The 26,092-nt window shown below is 53.6% G+C and overlaps 1 protein-coding gene across 4 annotated transcripts; it reads right to left on the minus strand.

Moving 5' to 3' along the window:
- Positions 1 to 1,807: 1,807 nt before the first annotated feature.
- On the minus strand, positions 1,808 to 25,632 carry FBLIM1 (filamin binding LIM protein 1). Of its 4 annotated transcripts, none has more exons than XM_027110067.1 (9): positions 25,595 to 25,632; positions 20,772 to 20,869; positions 20,070 to 20,339; positions 15,416 to 15,594; positions 14,737 to 14,854; positions 12,269 to 12,438; positions 9,387 to 9,565; positions 8,450 to 8,567; positions 1,808 to 4,518 (listed from the first exon to the last, which is right to left on the minus strand). In XM_027110067.1, exons 3-9 carry the CDS (start codon positions 20,317 to 20,319, stop codon positions 4,405 to 4,407), a joined length of 1,128 nt encoding a protein of 375 aa, XP_026965868.1. In that variant the 5' UTR covers positions 20,320 to 20,339; positions 20,772 to 20,869; positions 25,595 to 25,632; the 3' UTR covers positions 1,808 to 4,404. The 4 variants fall into 4 exon arrangements, 3 of the variants coding, with proteins under 3 accessions (XP_026965868.1, XP_026965867.1, XP_026965869.1); XM_027110066.1 differs by lacking the exon at positions 25,595 to 25,632 and adding an exon at positions 24,534 to 24,626; XR_003433431.1 differs by lacking the exons at positions 1,808 to 4,518; positions 25,595 to 25,632 and adding an exon at positions 9,079 to 9,159 and having other exon boundaries at positions 8,454 to 8,567; positions 20,772 to 22,798.
- Positions 25,633 to 26,092: the final 460 nt, after the last annotated feature.

A 26,092-nucleotide genomic window follows, 5' to 3' on the forward strand; every position in this document is an offset into this window, starting at 1 on the left:
ATGGATTTTGGCATCTGTGTTACACGATGGGTTCTGGAACATTCTAGAATGTGGGTGTTTGTGATCTGCGTCTGTAGCACTGGCCTGTAGTTTTTACTGGACCTGGTTTGATCCTGACTGATGTGCAGCCCTCGGCAGTTACACCATCTCTCTGATTCTCTGACGTGCAGCTTGTCTTTGAGTCGGGATATTAACAGTAGCTACTTTGTAGACTACTATTTTTTAGGAGGAGCTATTCACCTGATGAGAACTGTATTGTAAACTGATAAAACCATTTCTTTGCAAATGTCCTGTGGCCACTAGGATTCTTCCTTATCAGCCCAGTCTTCTCTTCTCTCCCCAAACTTGATCCCCTTCTGCTCTCCTTTAATCCCTCATTTCCACCATTTGTGTCCCTAGCAGAGTAGCGAGCAGCATTTGGTTGCCCTGGAGGGGTTGGCACATGCTGGGTGTGGCCTCGGGTTAAGGGGGACTCTGGGGACAGGGTGACAAACTGGAAGGCTCAGGGTTCCCTAGCAATCTCACGGTGTCCCTTGTCCCAATTCTATGCTTACCGAGCCCAGGTTCCCAGATATAGACTTGCAGGGGTGGCAGCATGGGAACTCCCAGGGGACCCTCCTAACAGGTAGGGGTTTGGGCAGATGAGAAATTCAGTCTCTTGACATGGGTCTCCCTCCAACACCCATGTTCCACTTGCAGCAATTCCACAGCCACATCGCTCACTTTCTAGTTTTCCAAGTCGTTTTCTTCTCTCAGCCTCACTGCAACCATGTGCAGTGGGCAGGCAGGAATTATTCCCATTTTGCATCTGGAGAAGCTGAGGACCCCGTGAGGGGCATGAGAACGTTGGCTCCCCAGGGCTCAATGTCCGGTTCGCTAGCCCATGCTGCCCTCTAGTGGCCGTGCATAGCACCTGCCTTCAGGAAGCCCAGGTCAGCCTGCAGCATCTCACTCACTGGGTTCGCGCACAGTAATGGACAGCCTTCCTAGGACCCCAGTGTGGGGCATGGCACGTCACCCCCTCGGGACTCTTACATCACTTTATCAGCTCCTCACCCTGTCTCCAAGCATTCAATTATGTATACTATTAAACTGTGGTAAACTGTACATAATATAAAATTACCACCATAACCATTTTAAAAAAAATATTAACTTATTTATTTGGTTGCACTGGGTCTTAGTCGCGGCAGGCGGGCTCCTTAGTTGCAGCACGTGGGCTTCCTTAGTCGCGGCAGGCGGGCTCCTTAGTTGCGGCACGTGGGCTTCCTTAGTCGCGGCAGGCGGGCTCCTTAGTTGCGGCACGTGGGCTTCCTGAGTCGCGGCAGGCGGGCTCCTTAGTTGCGGCACGTGGGCTTCCTGAGTCGCGGCAGGCGGACTCCTTAGTTGCGGCACGTGGGCTTCCTTAGTCGCGGCAGGCGGGCTCCTTAGATAACCACTCTTAAGTGTTCAGTGGTGTTAAGTACATTCACACTGTTGTGCAACCACCTCCCCCATTCATCTCCAGACCACTTTTCATTGTGCAAACTCACATTCTGTACTCGCTGAACAACTCCCTAACCCCGGTAGCCCCTAACCCACCACGCTTCTATGAATTTAACTACTCTAAGACCTCACATATGTGGAATCACACAGCGCCTTGTCTTTTCCTGACTGGCTTATTTTACGTTGCATAAATCTCCCTAGAAGTGTCCCCTTCTGGAGTGATTTATGAATGTACGGCCCAGAAGACAAAGGCGCCCCCAGAGTTTCATCCAGATGCCACCCTTCCAAACACAACCAACCAGAAAGAGGCCAGGACACGAGGAACCACAGCACAAGATGACAATTTAATGACAAGAAAAACCACACCAAACCAAACTTGGCGACTGAGAGAGAAAAGTGTCCCAACAGCTGGGAGCTGCTAGCCTGGCTCTCATCTCTGGGCCTTGGTGAGCTCCAACCTCACAGAGCACTGTAGGCGTGTCCTGGAGCCCAGCCCCTCTGGGCTAGATACACAAATGGCCAATATCCCTCATCCTGTGAGCAGCTGCTGCTCCCCTACCAAGCACAGCCAGTGCCACATCCTAGATAGAAGAGAATCAAGCTTCTCAAGCCCAGAACGCCCCTGCTTCCCGACAGCACACATCTGGAGCAAAGCCCCGCTTCCTCAAATCCTCCCCAAACCCCTCAATACCTACCCAAGTTCTAGGGGCCCCCCAACTCTCGCCGCGATGCATCCCGCCCCCTGCAGCCAGCACGGTAAACCCAACTTTGCGAACCATGGGCATGTCCCCAGTGGTCTCTGGTTGATGGGCTTCAAAAGGACCGTGGAGGAACGCTGACAGGAGTGATGGCTAAGAACTGCCAGCCAGCACCAGACGGTACAAGGGACTCAAGAGCTTCTCGGAAACCTCACCAGCCCAACACTTCTATCCCAGCAATCTTCTATGATAGATACCAGTATTGCTTCCATTTTAGAGATGAGAAGAGCAAGGCTCAGATGATTAATAACTTGTCCAGGCTGTAGAGCAGCAGAGCCAGGTCTGAGACCGGGGTCACCTGCCTCCAGGTCCAGCGCCCTTTCTGGCCCCGTATCCTTCTCTCCGGAGCTGTGCTCACCAGGCCCAGCGGGTGGTGTCCGAGCTGCAGCGGGCGAGCAACCTCACGGGCAGCGTGGCCCACGTGCAGAGAGCACATCCTGAGGGTGGTGTTGACTCTGCTAAAGGACTTGGTGGCCTTAGAGGGCCTCCTGCAGGGACCACCCTGGTCACCCAGCAGCCACGTCATTGCTGGTGGGTGTGTCCAGGAACAGTGCACCTGCGAGCTGGCCTGGGTAAGTCTTCATTGCTGGGGATGAGAAGGGACAGGAGCTTCTTGACCTGCTGAGAAGAGCCCCAGTTTGGGGGCAGGGGATACAGGCACTTGCTGGACACTCATGCCACACTGAGCAGATATGCCCAGACATTTTTCTGGTGCTACTATCAAAGGCCAGCATTTACCTAGGTGAGGCCTTAGTTGGAACACAGACAAACTTCGAATAGTTATGCATTTATTTTCATGTATAGCTAGACATCGACATGTGACTGCATGGATATATTGCTTAGTTAACCTAAGACTAAACCGGTAAGTGAGGGAAAAAAAAAAAAAAGGATGTTGAGTTAAAGAAAATATTAAGGAGATAATAGAATAGGAGGTCCTTGTATGATAGAAATTGTGGAGGTATGGGAAGACCTGGAGTGTGCAACTCACTGCTCTAAGCTTCGGGCAAGAAGCTGTGCTCCGGTCTGAAGCCCTTAAGGGGCCCTACAGGGAATCTCTCCCGGTACCTGGAGGTACCACGGCATCCTCCTAGGAGCACATGGTACATCGAGACAGCCCCAGGGAGGAAAGCACATCTTGTTTAATGTGTTCATGTTCTACAAAATGTCTTAGAAGGGACAAAGCAACAAAAATGATTTTCCTTAAAAGAGAAGAAGAATCTTCTAGGTGTGGCCTTGAGAAGGCAGTGGTCACAGGGCAGCCTGGGCTGGAGGGCCCGAGTAGGGGTTGGGGGACACCCCTGTTGCTGTCCTGGAGGAGTGTGTGTGTGTGTGTGCGCGCGCGCGCGCGTGTGCACGGCCGTAGTCGAGGCTGCTGCAGGACGAACACTCAGAGCCCCTGTACTCTGCTCCCCAGCATACAACAGGCACTCAATCCATGTCTGTTGAATCACTGTCGCACACAGAAGGAGGCGCCGGAAGCCAGGGTGCAGGGGTTGCTGACTTCCTTGGGTGTCAGCATGTCATCCTTCACTCCTGCCTCTGATGTTCAGGTTCATGCCTCGGCCCCATGTCAGCATGACATGTCCCCAGTGTGGGAAGTCCATGGCCATGCCACCAGTAGGTCACAATCTTGTACATTTATGAACAATGGAAGGCATTTTCTTTTAAGATTCCCACCTCCCCTCCCAAAAATCCGAAGAATGTTTCTCATCACTTAAACTTCAAATTTTAAAAATAGTGCTTTTTAAGGGACTTTGCAGTTTTCCTGAAACAGCTCAGTCCTGCAAGGCAGAGCTGGTCTCAGCACCTCCAGAGCTAACGTGTCACTGCTAGGGACACAGGGTGCTATCTAGAGACTCACCCTAACTCACCCCTGGAAATGGAGGCCAAGGCCAGTGCTCAAGGGGGGCCAGAGTCGTGGAGATGGGACCCCCAGGCATGACACTCACGGTACGGAAGCCTCCCGGTGCCCAGAGCAGAGAAGGAACAGCTGAGAGTCTAAAGGGCGCTCTCAGCTGGGAGGAGGCCTGGGTCCCGGACACGAGGGGCAGGCCGGCAGGCTGGTCCCTGTGTGGCTCAGAAGGAAAGTGTGCAAGAGCACGTCAGGAAGGGAAACGAGTTGGGGAGGGACCCCGAGTGGGGCTGGTGTGCGACCACGGTGCCCTCAGCAGCAGCCCGCAGCGCTCCGCTTCACGTGGCACGGCTTGCAGAAGAGACGGTTGTTCAGAGGGTAGCAGCCTTGGTCCGTGGGCTCCACAGACAGGAGGATCCTGCAGTCCTGCGGGAACAAGGCACACGTGGATGGACCCCAGGCCCGAGCACAGCGGCGTGGAGTCTGCGCAGGTGGGACTCGCCAGCATCCACTGAGGAAATTAACTCAATCAGCTGAGGGGAGAACCGAGGACACTGGGAGAAGAGGGGGCCCTTTGGTGGAGAAGCCCCCTGAGGGATCGTGGAAAGGGCTAGAAGGGCCTTAACACCCTCCCCCTGAGGTCCGGGGAGGGGTGCGGCCTGCCTCAGGTCGCACAGCTGGTTCCAGAGCTGGGAGAGGATGGGGTCTCCAGGCTCAGAGTTCAGGGTTCTTTTCGTTGTTCCACTGCCTGAACAGCTACAACACTAGCACAAACCTTAATATTTCCAATTTTCTAAATCACCAAAAGATTTTAGAATTTGGAGGATGGGGACTTGGGGCCCAAACTGCCAAATTCACCGTTCTGCCACGAGCCCACACCTCCTCTGGGCCTCACTCGGGCACACACAGGAAATAACAGGAACGATGAATGTCCAGAGACCCGGCTCAGGGCACGGCTGGCGTCCCCTGGAAGCTTCACTGATCCGAACAGAGGGGTTGGTCTCCATAGGGACAACTTTGGGGTCACGGGTGCCACCCTGACCCAGCTCGGCCAGCTGGGGAGGACACCCTTGTGTGTCTCTTCCCTGGAACTGCACCTCGAGTGTCTCAAGGGGACTCTGGGCTATTTAGTGCCAGGACCTGTGCTATCCCTAACAGCCAGTTGTGCGGCATTCTGAGAGCACCAAGTGCCAAGCCTAAAGTCCCACAGGGGCACATGTGACCTCTTCTAAATGAAAATCAACCATGACCGAGTCGCACAGTTTGCGAAGGAGCTGTCAGGTGGCAGAAAGTTGCCCAAACCCAGCCCAGAAGAACACGGGGCAGAACCACTTTTCTCACCCTCAGTTTCCTCATCTTAAACGGAGACGGGAACTCCCATATCGAAAGATCATCATTAGGATTAAATAAGGTGAGACGTGCATGAAAGCATTTTATATATTAAAAAATACTAGCCGAGGGCTTCCCTGGTGGCGCGGTGGTTGAGAGTCCGCCTGCCGATGCAGCGGACATGGGTTCGAGCCCTGGTCCGGGAAGATCCCACATGCTGCGGAGCGGCTAGGCCCGCGTGCCACAACTGCTGAAGCCCGCACACCTAGAGCCCGTGCTCCGCAACAGGAGAAGACACCGCAATGAGAAGCCCGTGCACCACAACGAAGAGTAGACCCTGCTCGCCGCAACTAGAGAAAGCCCGTGCGCAGCAACGAAGACCCAACACTGCCATAAATAAATAAATAAATACGATACTAGCCAAGTATGAAGGTATTGTTCCCCTTCCAGCAATAGTAAGAAATAACATGGACCACAAAGTAGGCAGGAATGGGGAATTCCCTGGCGGTCCAGTGATTAAACCTCTGAGCTTCCACTGCAGAGGACACGGGTTCGATCCCTGGTCAGGGAACTAAGATCCCATAATGCAGGGCAGTGCAGCCAAAAAAAAAAAAAAAAAAAGGCAGGCAGGCATGGTGAGGGAGTGTGGATGGCATCTTGAAACCCATTTCCCTTCCTAGAGAAACAGCACCCACATCTGCTTAGGCCACTGTGGTTGGAGCCTCACAGCCTGAAATGCAGCTGGTGGAGTCCAAACTCTGACTCATGGCAGAGCCTGGGTAATGTTCCCAGTAGCCTCAGCCTAGCTGACCAAGGAGGAGCAGGGAGGGCTTATCTGCTCACCAGCCAGGCCCGGGGAAATGCCAATCACCGCTGGATCTAATGTGGGCTATAGCGATAACAGCACTTGAATTTCACCATTGTTCTTTCAAGATGCGTTATCAGCCGGACTTTGAACCAGAACAAATCAACATAATCATGAAGCAATGTGTCAACTTCTGGACTAAACTCCCTGGTCACCCTCAGCGAAAATGCTTCTTAGTTCTACATATCTGTTTTTATTATTAATTATTATTATTTTAATTTTGGCTGCATCACGAGGCTTGTGGGATCTCAGTTCCCTGACCAGGGATTGAACCCAGGCCATGGCATTGAAAGCGTCAAATCCTAACTACTAGACTACCAGAGAACTCCCTACATATCTGTTTAAATGTGAGTAAATAAATGTTTGGAATCACTCACTGGCTGATTAAGAGATTTACTCTGTTACAAACTATTACAGATAGGATAGATAAACAACAAGGTCCTATTGTATAGCACAGGGAACTATATTCAGTATCCTGTAATACACCATAATGGAAAAGAATATGAAAAAGAATGTATATGTATAACTGAATCACTTTGCTGTACACCAGAAACTAACACAGCATTGTAAATCAACTATACTTCAATTAGAAAATAGAAAGAAAGAAAGAAAAAAAGAGAGACTTGCTCTGGAGTCCCCACTTAGGTGACACCTTTGTCACCATCACCAGAGAAGACAGAAACATCAGTGACATGGAGGTGACAGGAAGAGGTAGAGGAGGGCTCTTACAGCCTCCCCAGCAGGACTGACTATATAATTTGCAGGGTTCAGGGAAAAATGAAAATGCAGAATCCCTTATTCAAAAATGAAGAAGTAGCGCTTCCCTGGTGGCGCAGTGGTTGAGAGTCCACCTGCCAATGCAGGGGACGCGGCTTCGTGCCCCGGTCCAGGAGGATCCCACATGCCGTGGAGCGGCTGGGCCCGTGAGCCATGGCCACTGAGCCTGCGCGTCTGGAGCCTGTGCTCCGCAATGGGAGAGGCCACAATAGTGAGAGGCCCGCATACCGCAAAAAAAAAAGAAGGATTAAAAGAAAATGACAGCAGAGCTTCAAAGCAAGCACAGGACCCTTCTGAGTGTGGGGCCTGTGCGACTCCCTAGGCATTTCTTGCTGCACCAGCTTCTAACCAGCCTCCCCACCTCAGCCTCCCCACTCCCTGCAGCCTGAAGTCCAGACTCATTCATTTGGCACAGGGGGCCCTTTCCTTCTCTCTGGCCACACTGTTACCACACCATCCAGCACTCTACACTCCAGACACACCTCAAAACTTCTACTTCCTCCAGTTCTTCAGGCTGTTTGTGCCACAGTAGGATTTCACAGGCCCTTGCCTCCTTTTGGACTTCATTTCCCCTCTCTGAATACATGGCAAACTCCTACTCAACCTGCAAAACCCAGGTTAAGCACTGCCTCCTCTAAGAGTGCCTTTGATTGCACCAGCCTTGATCACTTGATCACTGCCTTCTTTGTCCCAACGCTGATTTATACATGCTCTTTCTTAGCACCTGAAAAGGACATCTGTGGTGTGGGTCTGCCCAGCATCCCTTTCTTCTTTCCAGTGGTTGTATCAATCCCAATCTGTTTCATACAGTCCTACCTGCCTGGCCCCAGAGGTTATCAATCATAGCCCCTGGTCACTGATTGGTCTAGAATGGGCATGTGACCCATGTTGGGTGAATCAGAGGCCTTCTTGAGACTGAACGGGATCCCTGGATGGGGTTTCTAAGTTGGAAGGATATAAACCTGAGCCAACCATGGCCACGCACTGTACCCCCTGCCCCACTGAGGATGCCAGCCCACAGGAAGAGAAAATGAAGCAAACACACAAGAAAGGCAGAACCGAGAGATGGAGAGCCTTATGATACCACTTGATGTCATCAGTGATATCACCATCAAGAGCCTTCCCGTTAAGATCCCCTTTCTTGTGGAAAGCAGGTTGAGTTCGGTTTCTATCATTAACTCAAAGAGTTCTGATTAATAGAGCATATTTGTAATTATTTTTGTTTTCATTTGTCTCTGCTATTGGATGGTGAGCAATCTGAGAGCAGAGCCCCAGCCTGGACTTGTCCTGGCCGAGGGCCTGGCACACAGCAGGCTTTCAACAGGGTTTGTCCGGTGATTGAACAGAATCAATTGCATCTTATTAAATCAGCACTGCTCCACTCACCTCACACCTGTAGCAATTCTCGTGGAAGTTTCTTCCCATGCACTCGATTTTGAAGGCATCCTTCCCGTCTCGGGGGATGATGGGATTCTCACAGATGCTGCACACAGGGGCGAATTTCCTAGAGGGAAAGAAACGTATGCTCAGGAGGCATTCACGTCAACAACCACAGAAATTAGCTGTCAGAACGCGGGCCAGCTCTGGTTCACCTCCCAGAGCTATTTCAGACCCGTTGCTCTCTAACTACACCTGGAGCTACGACCACAAATGCCTATTTCTTCCTGGCAGGAGCGGATGGAGAGACCTGTGTGATTAGACCCTGCTTCCCAGGGTATAATTAGCTCAAGGCAAGTAAGTGATGGGAACATTAGAATTTAAGAAAGCAGGGGGGCACCCATTTCATTTGTCTTGTATTATAGGTCACTGCTTTTCCTTCTTTCGTTTTTTACTAGGCACACCTGTCTCTCCCCTTGGGCAGCAAGCAACTCGAGGGCAGGGATGGGGCCCTGCAGATGTGTGTTGCTACCACTCCATATGGCTCCAGCTCTGAGGGGAGGCACTGCGGTCTGGGGTTTGAGAGCAAGGCCTGGATATCAGGTCAGTGGGGGTTGAATCGCAGCTTCCATACTTACGATCGGGGAGACTTTAGGTACTTATGTACTGCATGCCTCAGTTTCCACATTTGCTAAAACAGAACCTTTAATAGTGCCTGCCTGTAAGACAGTTTTGAGATTAAATGGCTTAAACCCAAGGGGAATTGCTCAAAAAGTGTCAGCTGCAAGCAGGTGCTAAGTCAAACACAGGGTATGTGGAACAGGCAGTCCTGGATTCTGCAGGCCAGCTCTGACCCAGCCCCCAGCACTCAGGCTCGACTCCTCCATCCCGCCTGAGCCCCACCCTGTCCTCCGTGCCCCATGCAGTGCACGGACCCCTCTTGTACCTGTAGAAATCGTCCAGGCAGTACACCTCATTCTGACTGTCCAGGGCAAAGCTCTCATCCCCGATGCACCGGGCGCAGGTCACACACGTGAAGCAGGTGGGGTGGAAGGCCTGGTCCAAGGCCCTGATGATGTGCTCCCGGACCACCTCGCCACACCTGCCACACTTCTCCAGGGTGTCCTGGGACAGAGGGCCACTGCCTCAGAGCCATCCCGTGGGTGTGCGCACTCCAAGCCACAAGGGGCATCAGACTGGCTACCCACAGGGGCCCGGAAGGCAGAGATACGGGAGAGGTGCTCACATTCATGCAATTGGCCTGGAACTACTACCCCCAAACCTCCACATTGCTTAGAGGGGATCGAGTTTGGCACTATATCCCTGGTGTACAGTCAGGAATCCTGCCATGAAGCCTGTGACTGCATTTTTTTTTGTTACTAGGAAATGCTTGAGGCAGGGTCCATAAGGGCCCATAGGAGAAATTTCTCTAAAACTTCAGAGTCAGTAAAAGGCATTCCCAGAGGAATTGCTGTGCTTTTTATTTTATGGACGATAAACCTTGAAACTTATTACCCTTTTCCATTTGGCCACTTGGAAGCTCACAGTCCAATTCCATGCTCCACTTTTAGGATGAGTACAGGGGTCTTTCATTCACATATTTTTGGGGTACTAACTGTCTACCTTTTGGGGTACTAACTGTCTACCTTGATTTTCCTCTGTTTTATCTATTTATTTTATATCTCATGGTATTATATGTATCCTCTAAAATTTTTTTTTTTATGTTACTGTGGTAAGAATACCTAATATGAGATCTATCCTCTTAACAACGAAGTTTTTTTTTGTTTTGTTTTTTTGTTTTTTTTCCGGTATGCGGGCCTCTCACTGTTGTGGCCTCTCCAGTTGCGGAGCACAGGCTCCGGACGCACAGGCTCAGCGGCTATAGTTCACGGGCCCAGCCGCTCCGTGGCATGTGGGATCTTCCCGGACTGGGGGACGAACCCGTGTCCCCTGCATCGGCAGGCGGACTCTCAACCACTGCGCCACCTGGGAAGCCCAACAACAAAGTTTTATGTGTACAACATTATTATTATTTTTTGGCCGCACCGTGCAGCATGCGGAACTTCCCCGACTAGGGACTGAACCCATGCCCGCTGCAGTGGAAGCACGGAGTTTTAACCAGTGGACTACCAGGGAAGTCGTACAACATTATTATGACTACAGGTATATGTGTATTCTTATAAGCTGCCTCAAATCCTTTCTGGAATGAGGAGGGATGAGAGAGAGAGAGACAGAGAGAGAGAGAGAGAGGGAGAGAAAGAGAGAGGAGAAAGAAAGGTGTAGGTATCACTGAGGCAGAACACAGGGCCTCTTGCTAACCCATCCACCTTTTCCCCTACATGTCTCTTCCCCTTCCTGTTCATCTTAACCTGATTTCCTCTGGACAGATACGTTTGGTGGGGGCAGCATTTCTCCCTGCTTCCCGCCCCCCATCATCCTGGGGGCAGCCCTTGTCTCACCAGCACACTGCTGAAGCCCCTCCTGGCTGCTCCCAGCTGTAAGCCCACCCTCACCCCTTCTTCGCCTCAGTGTCTCACCCCTGCCTGGCTCCAAGCTGGGGAAGAGCGTAAGGACACCCCCCACTGCCATGTTGATGGGGTCAGAGGGTCAGGGTGGGGTGGCCTGGCTCCTTTCTCCTTCCACAGCACCTTACTGCCTGGGATCAGATCATTTTGAGTTTTCTAAATAGTCCCGACTCCAAATACTCTAACACCTTAAATCAGTAGTTTTCAGACTTCAATGTGCATCAGAATCACCTGAGAGACTTGTGAAAAATGCAGATTGCCAGGTGCTACCAATCTATAAGGACAAGGTGCGAGCCACTGTACCCCCAGGTGATGCATATGTGGGAGTTCTGTACACTACCTGGAAAAACGCCACCACATGCCACAGGAGAGTTAGCAATTCCAACACCTTGGCATCCAGACTAGCTCTCTCAGACTGTCTTTGGTACCCAGAGATGCCCCGTCACACCGTGCACTGGAACCCTGTGGCTCTAGGTGAGGGAGCAGCAAGACCACGGGCAGGATGGGACTTCCCTGGTGGTCCAGTGGTTTGGACGCAGTGCTTTCACTGCCGAGGGCCTAGGTTCAGTCTCTGGTTGGGGAACTAAGATACCGCAAGCCGCGTGGCATGGACATAAATAAATAAATAAATAACCATGGGCAGGGTTCAGAACCAGACAGCCCTGGGGTGACAGTGTAAAAGGCTGGATGATGCCCCCAAAGATATCTGGATCCTAAGCCCTGGAGTCTGTGACCATCTTGCATGGCAAAAGAGACTTTGCAGATGTGACTGAGTTAAGGATCTTGGGATGGGGAGATTATCCTGGGTTATCTAGGTGGGCCGCAAATGTCATCGCAAGTATCTTTACAAGAGGGAGGCAGAGGGAGATTTGACACAGAAGGAAAAGAGATACTGATGCAAGATGCCACACTGCTGAGTTGGAAGATGGACGAAGGAACTAAGAAATATGGCTTTAGAAGCTGGAAAAGGCGAGGAAATTGACTCTCCCCTAGAGCCTCTGGAGGGAGCAAAACTCTTTGGTTTTGACTCAGTGAAACTGATTTTGGACTTCGGACCTCCAGAACCATAAGAGGATAAATGTGTACTGTTTGAAGGCACCGAGGTCGTGGTCATTCGTTACGGCAGCCACGGGGAACAAACACACCTTGGCTGAGTTCCTTCTCCCTGAGCCTCAAGTTCCTCATCTGTAAAATGGGTCACTAGTGCCTATCTCCCCAGATTGTTGTGGAGAAAGAGATGATACCACATCTTCCAGGTGTCCAGCTCAGTGCCAGGCACCTGGGGAACTGCCCTGGGGCTTACCTGGTAGCAGGGTTCACAGAGGGGCCGCCCATCCTTCTGGTAGAAGCTCTGTCCGGCCAGCTGGCGGCGGCAGGTTCGGCACGTGAAGCACTGGGCGTGGTACTGCCTATTCATGGCCTCCACAGCCAGCTCTTGAGGGGACACGGTCTTGTGGCAGAAGGCACAGACGTCTGGGGTAGAGGATATACAGGCCATGACCCGCCCAGCCTGGGAGAACTGTACCCAGTCGCCACCCAGAACCAGCCCGGAGTGCCAGGTCTCTGTCTGAAACCCCCGGGTGTTATAAATGCAGCCTCAGCTCATGGGCAGGGTCATGATGGGCATTAAGAAGGAAGGTGGGGGGACTTCCGTGGCAGCATAGTGGTTAAGAATCTGCCTGCCAGTGCAGGATACACAGATTCCAGCCCTGGTCCGGGAAGATCCCACATGCCGCGGAGCAACTAAGCCCGTGCGCCACAACTACTGAGCCTGCGCTCTAGAGCCCGCGAGCCACAACTACTGAAGCCCGTGCGCCTAGAGCCCGTGCTCCGCAACAAGAGAAGCCACCTCAATGAGAGGCCCGCGCACCGCAACAAAGAGTAGCCCTGCTGGCCACAACTGGAGAAAGCCCGCGCGCAGCAACGAAGACCCAACGCAGCCAAAAATAAATAAATGAATAAATAAATAAATAAATAAAAGAAGGAAGGTGGGGGACCTTCCCTGGTGGCACAGTGGTTAAGACTCCGCCTGCCAATGCAGGGGACACAGGTTTGAGCCCTGGTCCAGGAGGATCCCACATGCCGCAGAACAGCTAAGCCCGTGCGCCACAACTACTGAAGCCCATGCACCTAGAGCCCGAGCTCCACAACAAGAGAAGCCACCGCAATGAGAAGCCCACTCACAGCAACGAGCTTGAGCTCATTAATAATAATTAATAAATAAATAAAACCTTACTTTAAAAAAAAAAATGAAAAAGAAGGAAGGTGGGGAATTCCCTTGTAGGCCAGTGGTTAGGACTCCATGCTTTCACTGCCAAGGGCCCGAGTTCAATCCCTGGTTCCCTGGTTGGGGAACTAGGATCCCACAAGCAGCGTGGCCAAAAAAAAAAAAAAAAAAAAAAAAAGGCAAAGGGTCTTTAAAAAGCTAAAATCAAGACACATAGTGTGGGACGTCCCTGGTGGTCAGTGGTAAAGAATCCGCCTTCCAATGCAGGGGACGCGGTGAGTTCAATCCCTCGTCAGGGAACTAAGATCCCACATGCCACGGGGGAACTAAGCCCACGGCCACAACTACTGAGCTCGCGCGCCTCAACAAGAGAGCCCGCGTGCCGCAAACAACAGAGCGCATGCACTCTGGAACCCGTGTGCCACAATTACAGAGCCCCGTGTGCCCTGGAGCCTGCGCGCCACAACTAGAAAGAAGAAGAAAAAAAGAAACACATAGCGTTAGGACAACTGGGTTGCCATCTGCAAAAAAGTCAAAAGAGGGATCTCTGTTGTGACGCCTTACACCCAGATAATACCAAACGTATCAAAGATCTAAATGTGAAAAGGGAAACCATAAGAACACTGGAAGAAACCAGAGGAGAATTATTTTACAACCCTGGACTAGAGAAGGCCTTGGTACCTGGTAGGCACTTAATAGCCATTTATTAAATAAGTAACACACGGTGCTGGAGAGTCTGTGGGCAGACGGGCACTCCGACACTGTTGGTGGGAATGTAGATCTGGATGACCAAGAAAGACAACGTGGCAAAACTATCACAGTGCTTCCTCTTCTAGGAATTTATCTCACAAACTTGCACACAAGCAAAATGATCAGGTGCAAGGCAATTCACTCAGCATTACCACCTGAGCACCTGTCCACAGGCAACTAGTTAAATCCATGTGGTCGGGTCCTGCTAAGGAATACTACACAGCTGTGGAAAAGAACAAGGAGCCTCTTTATGTTCTGATGTGGAGTGAGCTCTACGACTACAAAGGAATGAGAGCAAAGTGCAAAACAGCACAGAGCTTGCTACTACTTGTGGGGAAATGGGGGAAGGATATATCTGTATCTGCTTGCATACGCGTAAGATATCTCTGAAAGGTTATGCACAAGGTATTAACAGGTTGTCTATCTGGAAGGAAACTAGATGATACAGGGATGCGGAAGGGGAAAGACTTTTCACAGTGTGCCCTTTTGTGCTTTTTATTTTGTACTATGTAAGGGTGTTATGTATTCAAAAAATTATATAGTGAAAAAACTTAGGGCATTTTTGCTATCATGGCAAATTTTGCTGATCAATATTTAAATGGACTTTAGTTATAAAGGAAAAAAGGTTAATGCAATAAAAATAAAATTGATGCACAACTATAAGGCCCATCACCATACTGTGAGCTGGGACAGACACGGTGGTCCCTGCTCTCCTGGTTCCCCCCGGAAGCTCATGCTGGCCGCACGAGGGCCCCTGGGGGTCACACACAGTCCTTCCGTCCCTGTGCCCATACCTGTGGAGGCCTCTCTCTCGGGGAAGCCGACAGGCTCCTCTGGGGGAGGCGGCAGCTCCTCTTCTGTGGGTCTGAGATGATTGGGCCGAGGCTGCAGGGGAGGCCCCTCCACGAGGGGCTGCGGGGATAGAAGGGGAGGAGTCACCCAGTGGGGACCGCAAACAGCCCTCTCAGCTCTGCTCCTCATGTGGTGGCACCACGCGCAATTAGCCCCTTTGTACAGAGGCAGAAACTGAGGCCAGATCTCCCAGCTCCTTGCCCTGGGTTCCTTCACCCAGGGAAGTAGCTTCCTTCAAAGCTACTTCCCTCTGCTTCTAAGGAATCTCCTGGAATCAGGGTTTCCCTTGGCCTGGAACCTCTCCCATTTCTACAACGCCTCTGTTAAGGGCAGAGGATTAAATATGGGTTTTCAATGCAGCATAAGGGATTTAGGTTAGACACAGCGGAATGCCGTCCTCAGAGATGAAGGGGGCACTTAGTGGGGGGAAGGGTGTGGCACCCCTTCTCCAAGGACCTTGAAAACCACGTCTAATTTTTACCAGCCTGAAAGAGTTCTGAAGAGGGACTGCCCTCAAGTAGGAGGAGGGACCAAACAACCTCTAGGCCTAGAACCCCGAAAGGCCCCGACCTTCCCTCCCCAACCCACGGGGCTCCGTCAGGGACCAAGGGTTGGCAGTACCTGCGGCGGGGGTGGGGGCAGCTGCTCTAAGTCTGAAATGAGTGACACCCCCATCGGGGCAGGGGGCTCCTCGTCGGGAGGCAGGTACACTGGAGGGGGGGGCGGCGGCGGAGGTGGGAGGAGGTCCAGGTCGGGGAGTGTGTCCTCGCCATCCAGGGGAGGAGGAGGAAGCGAACATCCTGCAACCAGAAGGGGAGGGTGGGTTGGCCAGAGTCTCTGCAGGTGCACAGAGGAGGTGACACTTGCCCAGGAGGCCGTGCAGCATGGTGGCTAAAGGCTCAGGTTCAGGGTCACCCGGACCTGGGTTCCATCTCTGACTCTGCCACTGACTTGCTGTGTGTCCTTCGGCATGAAACAATCTCTCTGAGCCTCAGTCTGCTCAGTTGGAACGTGGGTCTCAGTCACTTAGGGTTGTTAACGAGGATTAAATGAAATGATGCAGGTGAGGGCTTGGCACGGTGGCTGGCACGTGGCACAGGCTCAGAAAACGGTAGCCGCCACAGCCCTTCCTAGCAGAGCCTCCCCCACCCGGGTGCCAGGGTGCCTGCAATCCCCGCTGCGTGGGCCCTGTGAGGATGCAAGCAAAACTAACCCCCAAGACTGTGGCTCCCGGTTCCCAAGGTGTGGCTCCTGGACCAGCAGCATGGCACCACCTGGGACTCTGTTAGAAACACAGCTTCTCGGCCTGCCATGCAGCTGCACAATCAGAAACTCTGGGCTGGCTCCCAGTCATGGGGTGTTTAAAAAGCCCTCCAGGTGATGCTGATGCCACTCAAGGGTGGGAACCACCACCTAGTTAAATGATAGAGTCAGACTATTAGGTGTTGAAAGTATCAAGCGGATAGTCGGTGGCGAACTTTCCAAAGGAAAGGTCCAGCTGTCGTCACCTGAAGCCACCGATTAACCTCAGCGGACATCAGGAGTCTTCTGACTCGTGTTATGTATAGGAAGGGATGGGCATCATTGATGAAATGTCCTTATTAAAAGAAAAACAGGGCTTTCCTGGTGGCGCAGTGGTTGAGAGTCTGCCTGCCGATGCAGGGGACACGGGTTCGTGCCCTGGTCCGGGAAGATCCCACATGCCGTGGAGCAGCTGGGCCTGTGAGCCATGGCCACTGAGCCTGTGCGTCCGGAGCCTGTGCTCCGCAACGGGAGAGGTCACAACAGTGAGAGGCCCACATACCACAAAAAAAAAAAAAAAAAAAAAAAAATTTTGATAATGATTACGTGCTGAAATGATAATACATTTTATATATTGGGTTGCATAATATATATCATTAAAAGTAATATCATATATTTCTTTTCACTTTTTTCAGAGTGGATGCTAGAAGATTTTTAATTACATAGGAGGCTTGCATTTGTGACTTGTGACTTGCATGATGTTCTTTTTTTTTTTTGGTACGCCTCCTCATTTTGTAGACAAGGAAAAGCTAAATATTCCACTGAATGATACAGCTCAAAAGAAATACAAGACACAATCCATTCCTCTACAATCCAACAGTTAAAAGGCATTTTTTGACAGTTTAGGGCTAATTAACTATGGATAGACTATTAGATAATCATAAGGCATTCCTGTTGACTTTGTTACGCATTGTTTGGCCTTGGGGTTATGTAAGAGAAAGGCCATATTTAGAGATGCACCCTGAAGAATGTGGGGCTGAAGTGACTTGATTACTGGCATTTCCTTTGAAATACTTCACGAAGGAAAAGAAAAAAAGGAACAGATGAAACAAAGGTAGCCAAATCTTGGTAACTGTTGAAACTGGATGTGGGGTATACAGGGTTCCTTGTACTGTTTTCCCTACTTCTGTGTATGTTTAAAAGTTTCATTAAACAATAACAACCCAACAGCAAACACACACATACACACAGAGGACAGGAGTGGCATGGTGTGGGGCGATGGCGGGTGAGGAGGTGGCCTCCACCCTATCTGCCAGCCAGTGGGTGCCCCCGGCAGGGAGGGAGGAGGCGGGTGGAGGATCTCCTCCATCCAGGAACACTCACTATAGTGTAATCCCACCTCTGCAGGCTGCCCTGACAAGGGGCTGTCCAGCTCCCTGGGGAGTGGCAACTGGGCAACTCGGGAGAGAAGCCGCAGTGCAGGGCTGTGCCCACTGCCACACTCAAGGGGAGTGCTATTAATAGCGCCCCGGGATAGAGGGCATGGAGGCACTCTGCCCACCTCCTGTCATGGGGGCCCAAGGTAGGCCAGGCTCCAGCGAGGTCAGACCGCCCTAGACACCCTGGGAGAGCAGACAGAGAATGTTCAAGGCCCTGCCGCCTAAAGACCTGGGCTCTGGTCCCGTTCCCTGCATGTTCGCTGGGGCACCTCTCTGGGTTCAGGTTTCCCACCCATTTGACCAAGGTAAGAACCCCTCTGCCCAAGGGCTATACAGATGCGAAGCTTGCTCTAGACCCGTGAGTCTGCCTCAGAATCGCCTGGGGGCTTGTCCAAACGCAGGTGGCTGGGCCCACCCCAGCGCTTCTGCTTCAGCAGGTTTGGGGTAAGCTCTGGGAATTGACCTTTTTGGAACTGTGTTTTGAATTTACACTAGAATTTACATTTCCTGGGTGATACCGACACTTCGGGTTCAAAGGCCACACTTTGAGAACTACTCTTCTCTTCCGAAAGTCTAACCTATTAATGCCTTTGGACTGGAACAGTCGTTCTCAAAGTGTGGTCCCCAGACCAGAGCATCAGCCTTACCTGGAAACATGTAAGGAATGCAAATTCTCGGGCTCCACCGCAGACCTGCTGAATCAGGAAGGCCCAGGGTAGGGCCCAGCTGGCTGTGTTAGAACAAGCCCCCAGGGGATGCTGACGCTGCTAAACCCTACGTGAGCTGACTGAGTCGGGAACCAGGTCAGGAAGAGACAGCAGGAGAGCTGAGGCCTCTCCCAGGACCTGCCTGAGGTTCTAGACATTCAGCCGTGAAGGGTGGGCAGGAATTCAAGAGAGAGATGGGGGGGATTTCTGCCAGGATGAAAGGGCTCAAGAAATGCTGGTGGATTCCTAAGGGGACAAGCATAGGTGAGGTGTCCGATGACAGCCTGCTGCAGAGCTGGCTTTGAGCAGAAAGCAGACCCCCAGGGCTCACCTCTGTGTTCTGCAGTCAGACCAGACTCATGACCGCTGCTCACCTAGAACTTATCTCACCCCAGCGGGCCTGAACCCCAAGATTCCCCGTGCTCTGTGTTTGCCAAATTGGCCAGCAACATGCCTGACCAGCCACTGTAAGGCCATCCCACCCGAGGAAGGTCTGGTCTGGTTTTGCTACCACAAAACCTGCTCCCTGGATCTTCTGCCTGTAATTCCAATACCCCATGAAAATGTCCAGGCAAGTTTGGCATTTGGGCAACTAAACTATATTTCCTCGGCTCCCTCTCCTACCCAGAAGGGCCATAATTTTTTTTTTCCCCATTGGATCAATGTCCTGATGTGTGAATTTTGGTCATCATGGTCCTGCTTCTCCTGTACAGAGAAGCAGCAGGAGGAGGTTGTTCTTGGCACGTGTGGTTAGGAAGGAAAGATCAGTTTAGGAGGCTGCGTCATAATGAAGAAGCATGTTACACGAATATTCATGTACTCTCACGTGTATCCACGTGTGGTCCCTTCTCCCATCTGTTTGTGGCTTCCCATAATTGGCGCTTCCCATTGGCCTCTAGGTGGTTTCCATGGTGATGGATGCACAAGGATGCCTTAGCCTCATTCTGAGGACTTCGGGGCGTTCACCTGCCTTCCCGGGCTGGCCTCTCGCACTAAGCGTCTCAGTGCCTCCTTGTTCGAGCTGGTGCCCTATCAGACGAGGAGCCACCTCGGGCCCCTAGGCTGTCATCCTTCCTTGCTTCTACCGAACAGTTGAGATTTCACATCACATACGTGACCAAATTTTCATCTTCCAGAGGAAGAAACTGAGGCCCAGAGTGAGGAAACAGCTTGCCTAAGACCACACGGCAAGTGAATGGCAGAGCGCAAGAGAAAACAAAACTATCGTTCAGGTCCTTCAACTTGTCAAGTCCATTCCTGCCTCAGGGCCTTTGCACTTACTGTTCCCATTTCCCTTCTAGCTCCACTCTGTCATTTAGGTCTTAACTGAGCTGAGATGTTACCTTCTTTGAGAAGCCATCCTGAGCACCCCATAAAAAGCTGTACCTCCCCAGCTCTTCACTGTGTTCTATTCTAGTAGAGTGTTTGTGTCTTCCTGATGTTATATTTTATGTTTTCATTATCTCTGTTTCCCCCACCAGGAGGTAAGTTTCATGCAGGCTGAAAACCTTCTCTCTTTTCACATTCCCAGTGCCTGGCCCAGAATAATAACAGTGGGTATTTAGCACTTTCTACATGGCAGGCGCTGGGCTCAACACTTTACATATGTATTAACTCATCTAATCCTCACAAGGGCCCTTTGAGGTGGGTACTATCATTATCTCTATTTTACAGATTAGGAAGCTGAGGAACAGAGAGGTTAAGTGGCCTGCCAATGTCACACAGTCAAGAAGCAGAGAAGCCAGGATTCGAACCCAGGCAGGAAGGTTCCAGAGGCTGCCTGGGACACAGTAGGTGCTCAACGAATGACCTCAGAGCCTGCCATTTCCTCCCCACGTTGGTGATGCCTCTCACCGGGTCTCCCACCCACCGCCCTCACCCTCTTACCTCCACTGGAGAGCTGATGTGGAACAGCTGGCACTGGGGCTGCAGCCCTGCCGGGGGGTGTCCAAGAACAGAGCCTCCCCGCAGAGCCGGCCCCGGGTGCCTTCGTGGGAGCAGGAGACTCCCGGGGGCAGCCAGGCCGGGCCTCACAAGCTGCCCGCCTCACCTCCTCAGCCACAGCCTCATCTCGACGTGGAGGTGCCAGGGTGATAAAGACAGATGAGGCGACCCTCTTCTCAGGCTTTGAGGCCATTCCTTCAGCTTCTGGTGGGGCTGGGGACAGAGTGAGGCGCAGGCTTGGGCAGGGTTCAGGGCATGGCAGGGGCGGGGCAGAGGTGCTCCACCTGGGCACGAAGACACCCCCAGGGCAGGGAGCCTCTCCCCTCCCAACAAGACAGGAGCAGCCACTCCACAGTGCCAGCGCCCCACCCAGCCACGGAAGGGGCTGCGGATGTCCCACAGGGAAGGGCAGGTGCCCACCAGGTGGCTTGGCCACAGGGTGGGACCCGGCAGTCCTGAATACCCCTCCCCCAGACCTACACACCTGGAGGAGCAGAGGGCAGCCCTGCCCTGCTCACCTCACAAATGATTAATTTCCCTCCTCTACGGGAGCGTGAGGGAGGGGCCACTCCTGCAGCTCCCCACTCCCAGGGCAGCTGACTGCCCGTCCCAGCCCAGGGCCACACCCCAAGTGAACTCCCTCACCTGGGATCTGGATTTTCCTGGGAAAGGTGATGTCCCCAACGTTCAGGCCAGCTCCACGGTGGGCGGGAAACAGTGTGACTCCCGTCAGAACATCAGGGCTGGATTCCAGGAGGCAAAGGGGACAGAAGAACAATCGGCTACCAGTTACCAAGCTCTATTCTGTGCCAGCAGGGCCCTTAACACTTTCTGTTCATTAACTCACAGATCCTCCCACCGCTGTGGGGAGAGGCACTATTACCGCACAATCACCGTGCCCATCTTATAGATGAGGAAACCCGGGTGAAGAGGTGGAAGTCATTTGTTCAGGGTCATGCAGCAGCAGACCTGGGATCTGAACACAGAGCCCATGCTCTTGGCCACTTGGCTCTTCTGCCCTCTCCCGGCCCAGCCCACAAACCAGCATCATTTTCTCCGCCATCAGAGTCCACATCCAATCAAGTCTTGATTGTATGGCCAGAATGTCTCACTCAGTCTCATCTCCAAGATCACATCCCTGGTTCAGGCACAGGGGTGAGGGTGCCTCAATGATCTCCAAACCTGCCTCCTACCCTGTCTCTGGAGTGATCTTTCTGGAGCATAAATCTGTTTCTTCTCTAGTCAAAAGCCTTCCACGGCTCCCTACTAACTTCAAGATAAAGTCTAAATTTCCCTGGCCTCAACCTATTTTTGACCACCCTGGACCACGCACGGTTCCTGGACCATCTTTCTCCCTTACTTGCTCTGGCATGTTTCCACCACCTGTTTTTCCTCTCCTCCCTGCTGCAGGGTGAATTTCAGTTTTTCCTTAGAAGCCTAGAGCAAACATCACCTCCTCCATGAAGCCTCCCCTGATTCCCAACTCCAGGGCGATTGTCTATTCCACAGGGCAATGGCAGCTGACTCACCATCACCATGTCTGCCCTCCCCCCCAACTGACAAGTGACCTCATCTACCTTCAGTTGTGTCTGTGATATCTGTGTGACCCAAGTCCGGCTCACAGTAGACATCAAAGCATGGATCTGGGAGCAGGGCGGCATCCCCACCGGGGAAAGCCCATTTTCCTTCTCTCAGGTGGTTCCTGCAGAGGGTAGGCTTCAGAGCTAGGGATGAGGTGGGGTCATGGGCTGGGGTGAGTCGACCACACTCAGCTCAGGACTGTGCCCTTTTTCTATCTTACTCTCCATATGGGCCATGCCGACATGGCCCCAGAGCCCGGCCCATAGACTCACGGGGAGGAGAGTAAATAGGGACCCAAAGAGTGAACCTGGAGAGGTGGGGCTGGGTGGGTTGGGGGTGAGGCCCCAAGGGACCCTAATGTGGACTTGGAGCCCAAGTGGCCACTCAAAGGCTTCCCTCCACTGGCCACCGTGGGCTCTCTTGGAGACTGATGGAGAATAATAATAACAAAAACAACAACATACGCTCCTAAATTCCTTTTAAATTCGTTTGTGTTTGGTTAAAACGTGCAGGTCGTTCTGATAAGAAACTTGAATAAGAAACCAATATATGAATAAAGCTTTAAAAGTTCTTTTAAAGTACTTCTCTTTTGTTTCTTGTTTTGTAAGTGATGTTTGAAAGTACATCTGCTTCTGTTGGCTGTCCTCTACTTCAATTTCGTACTTTGTTACAAGTTTAAGAATCTGTTTTTGCAAACAACTTTCTGAGTGCATTTAACCTTTAAATGCAAGAAACAAGGGCACTCACTGATAAAGCGCTCGCCCTGTGCCAGGCACTATGAAGAGTGCCTTCCCAGCCTCAAAAGTCACCTAGCTCTCAACACAGCCTGCGTTATGCCCCCACTTTATAGATAAGGCCAGGTGAGGCCCCAAGCAAGAGGCTGCAGACTTGGAATTCTGACAGGGCACCATCCAACCTGGAAGTCCAGGGGGTATCCTTGAGCCTGAGAGGACACACTTTTTCTTCCCTGGATGGCTAGGGGTGGGGGGGAGGGGTGGGGCAAAAATCCCAGGCCTGTTCTTACCCCAGGGTTGCCCAGTCCAGACCAGTTATCTGATGGTCAGCATATCCTGGGCTCATCCCCAGAGACAGCTGAGGATGCCTCCTCTGCCTCCCTCCCCTCCCGTCCTGAACCCCACTCCATCCCGGCCCACCCCCACCGGGAAATCAGATCTGCTGGTTTCTCAGAAAATGTCCAAGGCAAACGTCCCAGCACTGAGACCAGATGTTCACAGCTGGGCAGCACTCCCCCACCCCCATCCCTCCCCTGCGGTTCCGGCAGGGACTTCAGGCCCCAGGGGAAGAGGCCGGGCTAGGGATTTTCAAAGCCCAGGCAGCCCTGGGGAAGGAAAGGGAGCCTCGGCTTCCCCCTGGTCCCACTGCCCCCCAGGTCACCCTAGTGTGGGCTGTGGGTGAGAGAGCTCCCTGTGGGGCAGCCTCCCCGCCAGCCCAGCCCAGGGGACCCTCGGCAGCCACCCTTCCTCCCCCAGAGGGCGAATCTGAGATCCAGCTGGGTAAGCGGAGAAAGTGGAAACAAAGGGAAGGAAAGTCATTTCCTGTCAAGAGGAAGGAAGGAGGCTGAGATCCAGCCACCCACCCAGCCGGGCTTTTCGACTGCGGCCCAGGGCAGGGCCCGGGCTGGCTGAGCCGGAGGGCCTCCAGGGGTGGGGTAGTCTACCCCACCTCACCCCTGCTGCCACACTGTCCCCTGTCACACTCCTTCTAACCCCCTCCAGAACCCTCTGAAACTACCTTTAAGCTGTAGCCTAGGCTTGGTTGGGAGCTAAACTTTGCTGGAGGTGGGAGTGAGACTGAGCCCCACGCCCCCTGCAGGGGACCTTGCAGCCTGGCACAGGAGGTCCCTCTTCCTTTCCCCCACCCCAGGGAAGCAGAGGAGGCACAAAGGGCTGAGTTCACCCTGGACCCCCTCCTTCCTGCTGGGCGACCCTGAGCAGGTCACTGAACCTCTCTGGGCCTCAGTTTTTTCATAGAGTGAGAAGAATGAGGTCTTTCTGGAAGGGTGGCTGAGAGGATAAAAGGAGAGGGGGTACTCAAAATCTTGATACTTGGTAGGTGCCAAGAGAAAGCTAACTGGTTATTCAGCCCCAGAGGGGGAGGAGGAGCCCCTGGGGGGCCTGCGAGGACCAGGACTTAGCTTCCATCATTATGAAGAGCAGGGATCTGGGTGCTGCCCACCCTCTTCCCGGGGTCCTCAGATCCGGGCTGCAGGAGGACCCAGGCCAGGATGCCCCAGGCACACACCTTGGGGATCGCCCAGTCCCACCCCTTCCCAGCCCCCGAGGGGATCTGAGGCCCAGAGAGGGGCAGCCCTGCGGCCTCTCCTTCCCCTCGCCTGACCCTGGCTGGGTAAAGGGGCCCGGAGCACCCCCGAGCTCCGGAAACCCAGCGCCCTCTAGCAAGCAGCCCGGCGGGCCGGCCGGCCGGGTCACTGTGGGGCGCTGCCGGGGGACTTTAATTCGATCCATGTGCGGGACGCTGTCCTCTTTGTGCGGGAGCTTCCGCCCTGCCCGTCCCTGCTCTCCGCGTGCCGCTCCCGGGCAGGGACCTCAGCCTTCCCCCCAAGAACTGCCCTCCCTCCACTCGGAGGACAGAGACCGAGGGACTGAGACAGAAGGACAGAGCCCGCGGCCCCTCGTCCCGCGGGTCCCCTCCGGGAGCGACGGGGCTGGGGTCCCGGCTGGGGGGCTGGGGTCCCGGCTAGGGAGCGGAGTGGGCGCCGGCCGAGGGCTGCCCGTGCTGTCACCTGTCTGTCGCCGGGGCGGGGACGGAAGGACAGGACCCCCACCCCACCCCCGCCCCGCTTACCTGGGCCGCCCGCGCCCCCGGCGGCTCCGGTCGGTCACCCGATCGAGCAGAACCGGGAGCGGCGCGGCGCCTCCCGCCCCTCCGCCCTCCCCGCCCCCTCGGCTCCCTCCGCCCCGCCGCCCCGGCCGCCTTACCATAAAAGGTGAAGCTTGGGGGAGGGGGCCCGGGATTCCCGCCGGGCGGAAGCGGCCCCTACCTGCCCCCCCACCTGCCCGGCCGCGCCCCGCGCCGCCCCCTCCCCGCTCCCTTTGTTCCCTCGACCACTCCTCCCTTCCCCTCGACCCAGGCCTGGAGGGTGGGAGGCCTCCTCCGCTGCCCACCCTCCTCGTCCTTTGTGAACCCAGAGTGGTCCTTCCCCTCCCCCTCCCCCAGTCACCTGGGTTGGTGGCTCCACCAGTTTGGCCTGGGATCTCCCAAGGTCTTAAGAGTCAGGTGGATCTGGATTGAATCATGTGACCCTAGGCAGTCACTCCACCTTCCTGGGCCTCAGTTTCTTCGCCTCTGAAATGGGGGTAATGACCTGTCTGGGCCCTTAAGCCCTCTGCAGGTGGGTCCTAGAGTCTTGGGGGGACAGGCTCCTCCAGGAGGCCTGGTCGACAGGGCCCAGCTGGCAATCAGGTCACCTGGTTTGCCACCCTGGGCCCTGTACCTGACCGCCTCCCGCCTCCTGCACCCCCATCCCCCAAACGTGGAATGGGGAGGGAGAAGCCGAGGCTGGGCTCTGGGGCAGGAGATGGAGCCTGGATGGGCCGCCTGAGTCCCTGGAGGCCCAGGGAACATTGCTGGGAAAAGGAATCTGGGTCTGATTCAGAGGCAAACAGATTGTTCTTTTGATTAAAGCCACAGTGGCTGAGGCCAGAGGAGCGCGGGACCCGGCGCCATCTGTGGGGCGGCCAGGCAGGGTCCGGCTCCCCTCTGCGGGCCCAAAGCTGGAGTCGTGCTGGCGGGGAGGGCTCCGGGGCTGCTCTTGTGGGGCCCACACTCATGGGGGTTGGGGGGGACCTGGACACCAAGTCCCGCGCTCTTCCTTCTCATCCCGCCTCCTTAAATCCCTCACCTACGTTTTGTCACCGCTCCTGTCCCCCTTGTCATCCCTTTTTTCATTCGATCCTCTCAGCCACTCTACAAGAACAACAGTAATCACAGTAGCTGCCGTTTATAGGGGCTTTCTATCTGATGCTCGGCCTACAGACCTTTCCATTTAATCCCCGGGAGAGCCCTATGGGAAAGGGCTGATTATCCCTGCTTCACAGACAAGAAACTGAGGCCCACAGAGGCTCAAGGTCACACAAGAGGCAAGTGGCAGAGCTGGATTCAAACCCAGACCAGCGGGTGCCCCCGGGCACAGATGTTGCCCAGGGGCTGGTGCAGCTGCCGCCCTTCAAGATGGGAAGAGAGGTGACTCCCTCGCTTTTTGGCAGAGAGGGACTCACACTCAAGGCTGCCTGAGCCCCTGCTCAGGCTCATTCTCCAGCTTGGTAAGGTCACTTCCCTTTGCAGCACTGCTCAGAGCAAGACCCCGATGCCTTCCCCCAGGAGGAAGGAGGGAGTCACTGGAC

Source organism: Aethalodelphis obliquidens, unplaced genomic scaffold, assembly GCF_003676395.1.
Source record: "Aethalodelphis obliquidens isolate GAN/ISIS:26980383/991018 unplaced genomic scaffold, ASM367639v1 scaffold9, whole genome shotgun sequence".
Lineage (NCBI taxonomy): Eukaryota > Metazoa > Chordata > Mammalia > Artiodactyla > Delphinidae > Aethalodelphis > Aethalodelphis obliquidens.

Coding starts and splice junctions, on each gene's coding strand:
- FBLIM1 (XM_027110067.1), bottom strand. CDS start 20,319: ATGGCCTCAAAGCCTGAGAAGAGGGTCGCCTCATCTGTCTTTATCACC. Junction 12,439..14,736: donor CGAGAGAGAGGCCTCCACAG/GTATGGGCACAG, acceptor CCTCTACCCCAG/ACGTCTGTGCCTTCTGCCAC. Junction 4,519..8,449: donor AGAATTGCTACAGGTGTGAG/GTGAGTGGAGCA, acceptor TTGTTCCCGCAG/GACTGCAGGATCCTCCTGTC.